The 14,952-nt window shown below is 32.7% G+C and overlaps 1 protein-coding gene across 3 annotated transcripts in view; it reads left to right on the top strand.

The window, feature by feature from the left end:
• NCAM2 (neural cell adhesion molecule 2) overlaps positions 1 to 14,952 on the top strand; it is a 552,904-nt gene that overhangs the window by 476,446 nt on the left and 61,506 nt on the right. For all 3 annotated transcript variants that reach the window (XM_011926523.1, XM_011926524.1, XM_011926525.1), the window contains 2 exons: positions 5,219 to 5,338; positions 7,265 to 7,386. In XM_011926523.1, coding sequence (XP_011781913.1) covers positions 5,219 to 5,338; positions 7,265 to 7,386 — 242 coding nt within the window. The remainder of the gene's footprint in view (positions 1 to 5,218; positions 5,339 to 7,264; positions 7,387 to 14,952) is intronic.

Below are 14,952 nucleotides of genomic sequence, written 5' to 3'. Positions count from 1 at the left end.
ATAAAATCTCACAGCAGTTAAACTCCAATTGTTAAATTGTTTATTTTTATGTATTACTTATACTCATGATAGAAAATAACATAGGCAGTACAATAAATATATAATAAAAATGTGGATGTGCTGAACTGTGATCTTAAAATAATGCCATCAACATATTGTTTTGATAAAAGTCCTAGACAAATGATGCATCATTATTAATTTTTCTTTCCACTGTTGACCAAAATATATATCCATATAAATTTTTTTACCAATAATCTATCCATAAAAGTTATTTATAGCAAAACATATATGCATACAGGTTATAGTATGGATTCATAAAATATTTAAAGTACTGTTAAAAAAACTAAGATTATATTATTAATATTATGCAAGTAATGATAACTTCAAACACAACATAATTTGTGCAAAAATGCAAATGTAAATTTCAGAAGTAAATGAAAATATAATTGAACTGAGATGATTACCTACCTAAGCTTCTTTAGGAAACTTAAAGACAATTTCATTAATAATGGAATTATCTCTGAAGTCATTTTTATATGTGTAGCTAGTGTCAAAGTATTAAAATATTCTGCATGTATATAGAAACAGTAAAAATTTACTTTTATTTTGCCAGTTGCTAACTCCTGCAGAAGTAAGTCAGATAATTCTCTCAAAAATAGTCCTGATTTGGCTTCTTTTAATTGTTTACGGAGCAAAAGCTGACTTAATTGAGAAACTTGAGGGACTTCCCTGTGTTTTCAGACCTATCTGAAGAGATTAACACCAACTATTATTTTGAATGATCAGTTCTACCCTTGCTAAGCTTTGTAATTTCTCATAGCTCTCTGAATTGTTGCATGGTACTTGACAATATGAACAGTTCCATTGGGGTTAGGTGACAAAGCACTTCTATATCTGGGGAGACTGTATTTGGTTACACTGAATAGGACAAAAACCCCGTGGAGAGAGCCAGGGTTTGAGAATGGAAAGAGAACATGAATAAATTTAGTATTAGAATTTTCCTGAGTTTCATTAGTTACCGAATATGTATTCAGTTGGTGTCATTGATGCAAGGGTTGTAAATATTCTATAGCCTCCGCTTCTCTTGACAGCCAATGGGAAGGAATTGATAATACAGGATAGGAACTAAACATTATTTTAAATTCCCTTTAATAAAGCCTGGTTCTCTAATAAAAAGAGAATGAACTTTCAAATTCAAATTTTTCTCTCTACTGTGATCACTTCGAAACTGATAAAAAATGTAAAAGGATTTATATTTTTTCTGCCATTTTTTTAGTTAAACTTTTTTTAAATGTATCTTAACTTTTTTGTCTTTTTTGCCTTTATAGACAGGTGATAACGTGTTATTTTTCAAATTCAATTATATATAAATGATGTAGAAATATTAAATTAGTGCAGGAAACCAGATTCTATAGAGAACTCATTTCTGTTGCCATGCCAAAGAAAAATTCATGATTGTTTATAATTTTCAGAAGAACTGTGTTAAGATTTGTAAATCATGCTGTAAATATAGCTTTAAAGTACCTTAATTTATATATTTGTCCTTAAAAGCTTTTACTTGTTTGTAATCTAGATCTGCTTTCTGCTAATTCTGGAGTTTGAATTTCCAATAAATTGTAAGGCAAGAGCCCATCCCACACTACAGTTTAAGGTTCTGTTGTTCTATTTGTGTATGCAGATTTAGGGAAAGAAAGTCTTACATTAACTTCATAATTTGAGGTACAACTCTATTATTGAGTACACAGCCTTTCATTTTCCAAGTGGTAGTTTGCTTTTAGTCCCTACCTTGGGTGTTCAGAAACCCTATGTTTGGTAAAATGCCGGTAAATTACAGATGATTTGATGTATATATCCTCTCATTTAAGAAAGGCAAGTCAAATTACAGATCCAGGCTTTGCCTCCTCCAAATCTTTTCCCTCTCACTTTAATGTAGTCTCAATGTGTGGAGTTTTTCTATTTCACACAATAATCTTTATGTTCACACAGCGTTAATATGCCTCGTAATAAGGGTTATTGTATCAAAATTTGCATTCAGAATTCAAAAACAAAGTGACTTCATGTATATAAACTTTGTAAAACTTGCATCAATCGGTTTATTTTATGCCTGTTCCCTATAATTTTAAAGGTTATCTATAAAACCTCTCTTTGGCCAGTTTTAGTTTGCATGTTTTAGCCCAGGACTGTAGTAACAGTTTAGCCATCAGTGTGACCTCTTTGCTCCTTTCCTCTGCCAAGTGATGTGAAACTCAGTCAGTACATGGGTAAGCCTTGACTCCGAGAACAGAAACATGTGAAGAAACAGGGAAATTCCATTCTGAGTTGATACAATGTAACTAAGGAAATACCTTGGCAGAGGTAGCGGGGCACACAGAGCTCCTCATAGCACCTGTGAAATGTTAAAGGAAGGGGATTGCTGACAGTGCAAGCCAGAAAGAGCTTTTGCCTGAAATACTCAGATAATTCAAGTGTGATCTGCACTTGATTTTTTGTTGCTGGGGTATGTGGGGTGAGAATGGTTTTTATTGTTTAACCTCAACTTTTCTCACATTAGATTTACCCTGGTACTTTGGTAGCTCTGTTGTTACCAATTTTTAACCCACGAAGATGAAGAAATCATATCTAGAATAATGATCTCTACGCTTATGATTTATGTAGTATTTTATTTGCAGTTGAGAGTGTATGTTTACATTCTTTTGCTTCTCCTTTTGCCTTGTGTTAAGAAATACGATTGAATATAAGCATTACCAGATGCCATCACCAACGCAGCCAAGTCACAAACTACCGAATGCTCTTAAAATGGTGTTGCAGCTGCACCAGGATATCACAGAAATATGGAAAGGCATATCATATATCAAAGTTGGCTGTTTTATAAAAGGGCATTTATTCTTCAAGACTTATTCCAAAACGTGTTAGGCCTTTGGACAGTCAATGTGATGTTATGGCACAGTCTGTGTTCTATTGCGCTCTTTACCCTATTGAAGCTTGACTGGATAGCACGGAGACATACGAGCCTAGTTCACCTTTGCTTTTGTTTTGAAAAACATTTATTATCTGATTAAATTAATAAAATATTGTGATTTTTAAACTCTTGTTAAAGGAGTTCAACACCAGCCTGAGCAACATAGTGAGACCCCATCTCTATTAAAAACAAGTAAAATGCTAAATAAATGCCTTGATTGTAAACATTGAGGAAAAGAATGGAACAAAAGGAAGTATCAAAACAAATTCATGTTATGCTGACTTTCAGCAGAGGCTTGTTATCTTAAAGACAGTAAAATTCCAGTTTATTAGCATTTTAGCAACCTTTGTTAAATTTCCTCTTCTCATTCCATAATCTATATAAACAGCTCTATCTATGCACTCAGCTTCTCTTCAGTGTAACTATACACTTTTCTGGGGCTTAAATTATATACTCATTAACTACCAATTATCAAGTGAGTTTGGGTTTCCTGAAAAGCTTGCAGGTCATTACCCTGTGAGAAATCATTGCATTTAAGCCTTGGCTTCCCCATTTATCCTTGCAGCTTCTAATCGGTTGGATTTCTATGCCGATCGATCTATTCCCAAATGGCCTCCCTTAAATCTGAAGTAATGTATTATAATCTGAGGCTTCAACAAGGCGGTACACTCCAAAAAGCAAGTTCAGTTTCTTATAAGGTTGAGAAATTGAGAAATACAAAACTAAACTTTGCCAATTGGAAATTTATTTTTTTGTTGATTTTAGAACATCTGTACAAGATTAAGTAATGTCTGATTGATATGTGTATTGTCACCATTAATATTTATCTAGTATTAAGTAATTTTTGTATATTGTTTCACTTTTAATTTTGGACACAGTGCATTCAACAATGTATTATTTTCCTTTCTAGAATGTGATAAGTAATTCAATATAGATTAAATGATTGCAATACAAAATGCTAGGCCAGACATAGTGGCCCACTCCTGAAATACCAGACTTTGAGAGGCTGAGGTGGGCAGTTTGCTTGAGTCCAGGAGTTCACCAGCCTGAGTAACACAGTGAGACCCCATCTCTATAGAAAACAAACAAAATGCTAAATAAATACCATGATTATAAATATTGAGGAAAACAATAGAACAAAAGGAAGTATCACAACAAATTCACAAAGTATCCTCATAAAATACAAAGAATATGTTATCTAGTAAATTATAATATAATTATTGGAAATAACATATTAATAAATTATATTACAATATTATTGCATGTATATCCTTTCTGGTCATGGTTTATGTAAAACTATAGTTCTGCAAAGATGATCCTAATTACCTATGATTTAATCTTTTATATCTCCTAATATTAATTGATTATGTGGCTTGGAGTTACTGTGGAAACCAAACATAGCTTCCTTCTGATTTTCATCGAGACATTGCTATATCCCCTCGCTAAGTTTCCGCTTTCTTTAGCAAAAGCAGTTAAAGAAAGTGGCAACAATAAAATTCTAGTAGCTCCATCAGGTGAATTTATGAAGATGTAATATTTTGAAATCGGTAATTGCATCCAAAATTATCAAGGGTCAACTAACAAGGGTTGACATGACCCAGATATTTCCAGTAACCTTTATTTCCCTATGGCTTTTCATATTCTTCTTCCTTAGTGTCTTACTGAATTCAGGTCTGGTAGAGTTGTAAATGAGAAGAAACTCAGAGTGAAAATACAAGTTATGAGTATGCTTCAAGCTAGAATTAAAACAATTTGATTTGATTTGAAATTGTAGAATAAGCTATTTTTGCTGTAGTTTCAACTTTGTCACACTTGTTTGACATGACTAAATCACCTCACATTGGAAGCCAATCTGCATATTAAATGCCATGATTCTATTAAATACTATAGAAATAATCGGTAGAGTACTTCTACCTGAGACACATACAGAATGTATGTATTTTAACATCATTAACATCATTCTTGGGTTTTGAATATTAAAAAGATTTAACTTTCTACTCTGTGAATGTATCACAAATGAAGTGGGTAATTTTCTTTGAAAGTGCATGGGTTGGAAAGCTAAAATAGAGGTGAAAGAGAGAACTATTCACAAATCATTTTCTTCTTATATGACTTTTCTATTTCTTAGGTATTTCATGGAAAGATTTCAGTGAAATTATTCACTCAGAATTGTAATAATTTGATTCATTTTTCTTATTAAAATTTGTCAAATTATAAATTATATTTATATATATATATATATTTTTTTTTTTCTTCTAGCAATGGTTGTTTTGAGCAACCTGGAACCAAATACAACTTATGAAATCAGGGTTGCAGCTGTAAATGGAAAGGGACAAGGAGACTACAGTAAAATAGAAATCTTCCAAACGTTACCAGTCCGTAAGTAATCATCTCTATTTTTTATTCTCTTTTGTCATTTACTTTACTTGCAAATGTAATAGATTTTAAAATGTAGGGAGATGTTTCAACACTTTTGGGACATGAATCGTGTCTTTGGTGAAGTGGTTTTTGAAGACAGTGACATCTCAGATTTGTTAATATAAAAATAACTGCTTTAGAGCGAGGCAAAAAAAAGAGTGCACTAGAATACACACAGCAAAAATTGTTCCTGGGAAATTGTCCTCCTTGCAAAAGTGATTAATTGGATTGTAGTCTTCTGACTATATTCTGGGAGAGAGAAAAAAAACGTCTATGTTACATGTTCAATATTTTGTTCTTTTGTGGAGGCCTGACTATTGACTTGTTCCACAAATTATATGGGCTTTAAGTGTCAAAAAAGGAATCATTATGTTAATTCATTACAACAGTGACTTCAGGAGAAGACTTGTTCTGGTAACTATCATGTTTTGAGGAATTGTAAGTTAATTGAGTTTACATAAAGTGAAGATTAAATTTTAAAAGACTTAACATTTCCTTTATGTTAAATAAATTACTTTAAATGTGAGAAAACATAATAAATACGACCGAACCACTGTTATAAAAATCTATGCATAACATTGCCTGACATATATATATGTGTGTGTGTGTGTGTGTGTGTATGTATATGTGTGTATATGTATGTATATATGCACACACACATATAAAGACAGTCAAAATGGCCACAATATATTATCTTACAGCGTATCTCTCTGTTGGTAATCATAAAATCTGTCTGGTAAGTTTCTTTTCTCCATGCCCACTGCTAGTTGTTAAGATAACCTGCCCGATAGGGTGGCTTACACCTATAATCCCAGCATTTTGGAAGGCTGAGGCAGGCAGATAACTTGAACCAAGAAGCTCAAGACCAGCCTGGGCAACACAGTAAAACCTTGTCTCTACAAAAAATAATTAAAAAAAAAAAATCAGTTGGGTGTGGTGGTATACGCTTGTAGTCCCAGCTACTTGGGAAGCTGAGGTGAGAGGTGAGAAGATCACCCGAGTCTGGGAAGGTCAAGGCTGAAATGAGCCATGATCACACTATGAAACTCCAGCCTGGGCAACAGGGTGAGACCCTGCCTCAGAAAAAGAATAAAGAAAATAAGAAAAGAAAAAAGAAATGACAATATCCTGCTGAGAAGAAATAACAGGTCATTCTGGTTTAGAGATATGAAATCCTTTTCGGTCCGTGGTCTTTGTTTTTCTTGGCCCTTCACTTAGAAAATTATTGCACTTTGGTAGATCCCTGTTCTGTTCAAAACAATGTAAGCATCATTGTTATATGGCTATCTCTATGTTGAAGAATAATATCAAAGGCAAGTATATGAATGAACCTAGAAGAAAATGAAATATTGAAACACAGGTCTGTAAAATTGGATACTGCAAATTTTATTCAAATTTGCACCCAGGAAGGAAAATGCTTATTAAAGCAGGTTAACTAATTGCAAGTCAGTATCTTTACTGGTAGGTATATATTCCATACAGATTGATGTGTTAATGTATTCTTCTTAATAAATGCTTACAAAACATTTATAAACTAAATTTATATTAAGAAAATAAAAATGATATAATACTATTAATAGTAAGAGAAATAAAGTTTTACATTTGTGCAATGTTGTACTTTTCTCAGAGTATTTGCATATCAGTGAAAATAATATATTTGGTCCTGAGGCCACAGTTTTGGCATGACACTTCTAGATTTATAATGTTGCTGCTTCTTGGATGGGGAAAATGAGGATCAGAAATTATATCACAAAAGGGCAATATCAAATGATAAATCCAGGATAACACCATATATTTTGATTACATTACTGTTCTTTTTATTAAAATATAGTTTCTCTAGGTATCTGAAATGTGTGCAAATGAAGAAATGTTGTATTGCATATCTAGGTGAACCAAGTCCTCCATCCATACATGGACAGCCAAGCAGTGGAAAGAGCTTTAAACTCAGCATCACCAAACAGGACGATGGAGGGGCCCCTATTTTGGAATACATTGTGAAATACAGAAGTGTAAGTCCTTGTTTATCATCATATCATACTAGGTTTTTTCAAATTAAATTGAGTTGCACTGAATCTATAAACAAATCAGGAGAGAATGTGTATTTAGTAATTGTGATAATAAGAGCTAATCTTCCTTTCATTCCTGATAGTCATCATTGTGATTTTTTAAAATTTTATTGTAAAATCTAAGCATGGATCGTCAAAATATTCTCATGGTTTTCATCTTGTGATTTTTAGGTGTGAAATGGGACTAGTAAACTTTTCAGAAATGAGATATTATTTCCCCTGTTTTGCTGACAAGCTTCTCATTTTATCTGATATTAGTAACTTCAGGCTAAGCCCCCTGTCAATCATATGTTAGGCAGTATTATTATAAAAATCACACCTCAAAATAAATTAATCAAATAATTTGACTTATTTAGCCATAACATTTAACAAAGAATGGCCACGGTGAACTTGAGGAAGAGGGAATCGTTTTCGTCAAGTTTAATTAGCGCTATCTAGTAAGGAAGTTTGGAGACCTAAAAGTTTTACACAGATTTTTGATAGCGGTTGGAGGGAAACAATGTTCACTAGTTGCAGAGTCATAGAGTGGCACTATGGACACTGCCTTTTTGCCTTCAGTAAAGATGATTTCAAAGGTCACTGAAAATAATTTCTCCAGAATTTTTTTCCATACGTACTTTGGAGTATTGGCGTCTACTGTAAAATATATTAAAAATGAAACACGATTTTAAGTTAAATTTTCTAAGATTCATACAACATGCATTTTGTGCTTATGTTGACTGAATCCATATTAGTGCTATCCAAATTAATTATATTTTAGTAGATTGTGTTTAAAATAATTGCTCCGTAGTAGTGTGTGGGTTAATTTTCAATATTTTCTCACAAATCCCCAATTTTCTAAATTATAATATTGCTGCTTCTAAATTCAAACATCTACATTCTAAGGGGTAATAAAAAACAAAATTTGATTTTGAATGGCATATTTTAATAATTAACTTTAGATATCAAATCCTTTTTTAAAAATTTAAAAATTAATACTCCTTTCAGAGGACAAGTGTTTGTCCCAGCTTTCATACTCAAGTGAGGTCTCTTGGCCATTCTCGTTTGCACATTTGTAAACTCGGTAGAAGGAAGATCATTTATTCTAGGGACGTAGGCTTGGCCAGAATTCATGAACTGGACTGGTAGAACAGGCTTTCCATGCAGATTGTTGCTCACAGTTCTAGGATGAAAAAATTTATTGTACAAAATAACTGGGGATAGTAACAGTTTGTAAGGAATTCTAATAAATCCCACAGTGGACTCTGAAAAGCAATGACTAGTTGTGAAACAACGTGTTGTATATTTTTAATTGTACTGTATTGTTAGTAGTGGCCTCAGTCATTGATGTAAACAAAAATATTTCTTGAGTAGCACTACATCTATTTAGAGCAAAGTAGAGTCACAAAATGGAAATGACATTTTAGACAACCATATATTTATGTATACATATACATAGTTTAAAACATAAATTTACTATTTTAAAAATCTGACTTCAAATTCATATTGATTTCTTTAAATGTGGATTAGAATTAATATTTTTGAGAAGTTATGTGTGAAACACAGATGGATAGAAATAAGTAAGATTTTAAGCACAATAAGGTTAGTAAGATTGAAGGGACTCAAGTTCATATAATGGTACTCAATAAATTTTACCTTTGCATATAGTTGGTAAGTTATAGTTGATATGGCTTAGTCATAAAGTTTAAACGAGAACAAATTTTGTCTCCAGTAAACTTATACCTTCCTTTTTCTCTCCTTTCTCTTTGTCCTCCCAACCTAATGGTAAATGTGCCTGGTTTCTTCCCATTTACCCAATGTCTGTGCTTACCACTCTGATAAAAGTATGTCCTTTTCCCTCCTCTCATTTCTAATTTCCAACCCTTTCTAACTCCAGAAGTACTAGAGGATCTGTTTTTCATAACACATTGGAAATGATTGATTGTATTAGTTCATACATAATTATAATTGTCTGATCAATTACTAAGTTCTCCATCTTAGAGCTACTATCATTTTAACAGGGGACATTGTTTAATCGTAGAAATTTAGGCACCTATGGCAAATTTTGTAAAAGGAGTGGTTGGTTACATATCCTTTGTATTACAAGATAGGCATTGCTAACTCTTGGATATTTTGTATTTTGTAATTAATCAAATATAAAGTAATACTTTTTCACATTTTTTCAAGGACAACATTGAAAAATTTGAGTGGCTTGTATTCAAATAAAATGAGAAGTTTGTCAGCAAAACAGGAAAACTAGAGAATTTGAGTGACTTGGTGGGGAGAGGGAACAGACATCAGAATGTAATTCATAACTGTCTAAACGTGGATGGCAGCAGTACTGGACAAGAGGCAACCCCTCTACCACTGTCTCATCTCAGATCAACTGCCCAGCTCCTATGCCTTCAGAGAGAGCGATCCTGGCACAGTTTCTCTTGACCATATCACTTAATAGTATGCTTTCTAGTTTCATCCATTAAAATACTCTATATATCCCTATTTTGTTTTTGTCTCTTCTCTTCTCCACCTCCTCCATTCTGTCAACATCATGCTCCGAGGATCCAATTGCAGATACCATGATTGAATAAAAAGTGAAATAACTACCTCAAAAAAGTTCTTGATCATCTGTTCTTTTCATATGATATCTATTAGGTTCTCAAACTACATGAACTCTACAGTGGAGTAAAGTGCACCTGAATAACTTGAAAAATGGTTTAGACATATTCAATATATTTTTAATAAAAAAATGAAGAAAAAAGTACATAGAGGAATCTGGAAAATAAGGAATATCTCTAAGATTTTCACTTCTTGATTTCTTCTTTGGCCATCTCTTTCAACTCCACTGTGCACAGGGCTATATTCTGAGAACAATGTACTTCTGACAATATATTCCTTATATGACTTGATTTCTAGCAAACACTGAATCTAAGCCTTTAATTTGGGTTTCACTAGAAAAGGACAAGAACAGCTATGTCCTATTATAGAAAGTGTAAAACTTCCCATAGATTTATGAACCAGGAAGCACCATTATTCTGTCAACCTGTAATACAGCGCACGGCTTTGTTCACTCACCCATTCTGAAGACAGAATTTATTAGAACAGAACTAGAGTAATAAAAGCAGAATTAGATATCTCTGTGGACTCTTCATGAAAATTAATGTCTCTATCAATAAATAAGTAAGTTTAAACCATGTGTTTGGAAAATAAAGACAAACGTATTAATCTCATGAAATGTTTGGAAAAAATCATAAAGTTATTTTTAAGTCTACTTTGTACTTATAGTGTCAATCTAACTTCATATAATTTAGTAAATAGATTTTTACATGCTTCCATGAGTTTTTCACCATTTTATTTCTAATTTGATGATAGCTGTGGGATCATAACTATCACTTAGTGTTGGCATATTAAATACGTTTCCTTAGCTAAAATAATTGGTAGCTTAAAATCAATTGTGAGGAAGTACTATAGGGACTAGCATTTGTAAGTCTTAATTGAACTTCTTAAGTAATTTGGAGTCCAGGAGGTTGTACACTATCTCAATGGCCATAGGATAAGAAAGGTAATTTTGAAAAGGGCATTAAAATAATAAATAAGTAAAATGAAGCTTTGGTCCTTAAAAAAACGTATTTTCCAGTTAATAATGTTTATGTATGTACATGGAAATGTATTTAAAACCATTATAGTTTAAGTTTTGAAGTATAAGTATTTTTAAACAATAAATACTTATGGACATTAAAGAGTATCAAGCTTTTTAGTAGTTTTTCTTTGCTGTGAGTTAAGAGAATGAGTTTTATTTTTCTTTGTATGTATATATTATCTGAATGAACAAATACAGCAATAAATCAATAAATAAATTAGCTCATTATGCAATTATAACTATATTATAAATAGCATTATAAATCGAATAATTAATATGGGAAATAAGAAACATAAGAAAAAATGCACTGCCAATGTTTATAGATGTGAGAACACAGAAACTAATGAATAGGAAAAATTAGATTTATTTTGCCTTAAGTACTATGTGGGTGGTGGAGACTAGAAACAGATTATGTAGGGCCTAATTTTAAAGAAATTTACCAAGCATCAGCACATGGAACAAAGGCAAGTAGAATTTGTTATTATCATGGAAAAAAGAGATTTAAATTTAGAACTCTGCTAAAATCTTCAAACCTTTAAATCTTCCAAATGTGTGTGTGTGTGTGTGTGTGTGTATATATATATATACATACACACACATGCATATATATATAATTTTGTATACAATTTGATGTTTTAAACTTAAGATTAATATCCTTATCAAAGGACAACTTTTTGTCCCAGGTTCCATGCTAACAATGAATGAGTACCTGTTTGTTTCTTTTGGATATTCTGATATGGAGATTTTTGTGCCTCTACCCAGGACAGATCTGAAGGACTCACTGGTCTCTCAATGAATCTGACAGTGTCATGCTATTCAAGCCAGGTCCCTTGGCCCTTCTCGTTTGCCCATTTGTACTCTTGTTGAATTCTGTAAACGGTCTCTGTGGGTGTGTGTATGTGTGTATATATGTATATGTACACATATACACATATGTGTATATGTATATATATTAATATATGCTTGTTTGTCTATATATGCAATTATATATATAATATAAGGTATATGTGTAGATATTTTTTTTTATATATAATATCCAGATTGATCAATCACCTCTCTGACATTCAGAGTAGCAAATGGAGTTTTAAATAATATCTGGGCCTTCTGTGAGGTCATGTAAGTATGAATACCTGAACCATGCTACCAGGGAATCCAGGAACCGGGACCTGCTTTATATACATACAAAACCTTAAATCATACGACATGGGAGTCAGAGGAATCTATGCTTCATCTCGCTTATATGAGCTCACCTTCTCTATTGTCCTCTCATTTTAAAATTATTCAGTTTATATTTAAAATGATGTTGGTGATACACTTCATGAGACTTCAAAAGGAGTCAGTAAACTATTTCTTGTTATGAATAACAGCATCAAGGAGCCCTTGAAAATAAGAAAACAGTGACCCTTACACCTTGCCTCTAATCTCCTCCCTATACAGATGATAGCTAATAAATTTTCCTAAATGCTGATAGTATGACTTCAGAATCACTATTAAGAAGTGCCCTGAATTGCCATGTGGCCCCGCTATTTTCTGACGACAAAAAAAAAAAAAAAGAAAAGAAAAAAGAATTACTTAAGAGAAGCTATACCAAAGGCAAATGACCATTTTTTTCTTTCAGTAGCTGCCCTTCAACATTTAATTGGCTTATTAATAATAGCCATATTCAGCAAATCATCTCATTAAGTTACCTAGGGGAACATTTTGCAACTAGATTATCTTAAATTGTTCCCTAGGCATTGAAACCTTGTAAATTAGACACTCTACAGATATGCATACTTGAGATTTTGATGCCAGGGGAGTATTTGGTAACACCCACTTTAATTTTTTTCCTATTCCCTAGGAATAGCAATTAGGGGATTAAAATGCCTTCTTGCCTAATGTTGAAAGGAAAATGAAATTGATTTATATTGGGAACATGTTAGAGCTCCCTTTGGTTTCTTATACTATCAGCCCAAATACTTAGAATGATGGAGGGCCCTTTAATTTATCATCTTAAGGGCTTCAACAATTAAGAGCTAAATGATTGTTAATTTACAAGAGATTGTCTTGTGTTTGTACAGAAGTTTCACCTTAAATGCCTAATTTCCAAAAATGATATTTTTGAAGGATTACCTGAAGGACATGACATCTATCTATCTATCTATTCCTCTAAAGAATTCATTTTTTTTTTTTTTTTTGGTCTGGGGTAATTCATATCTCAGTTTTTGGCTTATTTTCTGGCTCTTTCACCCACATCTTCACTCAGATACAAAGCAAAACTGAATTCCAAATATTTCCACGAAAATACTTACTCACATCAACCACTTCATCGCTACATAGAAAGTACTGAATAACTGAAGTAAAGCCAGGGCCACAGGGACATGCAGCTGTCTGCTGCCTCATGGATCCCTTGTCTTCATACCACCCTTCAGTGTCCTTGCCATACACCCCTTCCTTGCCATATATGTGTGTGTATATACACAATTTATAACTTATAAAAATACATGCTATATGTATATATGTGCATATTCATACTGAATATGCTATACGTAGCATATACAATTATATGTTATGTTTGTGTGTGTATATGTATATACACATCTAACGTATCATCTCAAATTACTTTTGAGTTGACTTTTTAAGCTTTTTTGTTATATATAGGTATATATAATACATATCTAATTCATTATAATGCATATATAATACATATATACACAATTTTTAGAAATTTATTTGAAACAACTACAGTGTTTACTTATACATCTCCCAGTGATTATGCATCCAAGGCTTAAAATCATTGTGTTTCTTTTTGGATTTAAAGCTGTGCAAAAACTGGCACCTTCTTGTCATTAACTCAGGATAAATGAAAAGAAAAATGGTACTAGAGTGTATTATTTCCAGTAAGGGAGATATCACCTCCCCACTGGTGACCTGCCTAGCCCTTGACTTTATTAGGTATTACACGCCTCCATCGCACCTTCTCATTTTTCAAAGGCCTCATGTCTTTCTCCTGGGCTGATTTGTAAACTCCAACATGAGGGTATTGCACATGTCTTGGTCACTTGTGTCCACGCCTTCTAGAAAGTCCTCACTAATCAATTAACTGAGTAAATGATTGATGAATCAATGGGTGAAGGCAGAGGGTGTTGTGATAGCTGAGGCTTTTTAGCATAGCTGCCCTAAGCATTTCAAAATTGCAACGAGGTTTGGTTCTCAACCTTACTGTTCATTGATAAACTTAGAAAAGTTAACATCCTTTCTCTTCTCAGTTATTCCATCATTCATACACCTCATAACATCTTAAGTAGTACTGGCTACAGGCCATTTCTATAAAAACAGATATTCATAAGTTTCAAAAATCAAGGCAAGTGCCTCTTGTGTATATTGGTAACTTGTACTGCTTGTTCATTTAAAACCAGGGCTTCGTTAAGGGTTCTAATAGCTTCAGTTTTACGTGAAATAGCAAAATAGGCCAAACCTTTCTGTGCTCTTGTAATGGAAGTTCTATGTCACCAACAAGTTTATTGCCTTTGTAATGAAAGTTCTATGTCACCAAAAAAAAAAATAATTAACTAGAAAAGGAGAATAACAATGTGGTATCAAAATTATAATATCTTCTTGCCTCCTTCTGAAGGACATTCCATATTTGAGTACTGTCAATTGTATGCAATCATGAATTTAATTTAACTTTCACAATTTTAGAGAACAAATACTTAATTGTCACCAAAAACGGAGAAAATATCATTATTTTTTATAGTCAAAGAAGCAGTGTAAAATTTTGGCTCAACATAGAATAATATAGGGCTGAGCTATGAGGTTAAAAGACATGTCTGCATCTGTTGTTCTAGACAGGCTGTAATTTATCTATACTTATACCCTGGGAAAGTACGACTTGCAGTTGCAACGATAGATTA

The sequence above is a fragment of the Colobus angolensis genome, unplaced genomic scaffold (assembly GCF_000951035.1).
Source record: "Colobus angolensis palliatus isolate OR3802 unplaced genomic scaffold, Cang.pa_1.0 Scaffold69, whole genome shotgun sequence".
Classification (NCBI taxonomy): domain Eukaryota; kingdom Metazoa; phylum Chordata; class Mammalia; order Primates; family Cercopithecidae; genus Colobus; species Colobus angolensis.
This window is presented reverse-complemented; position numbering and strand designations above follow the sequence as displayed.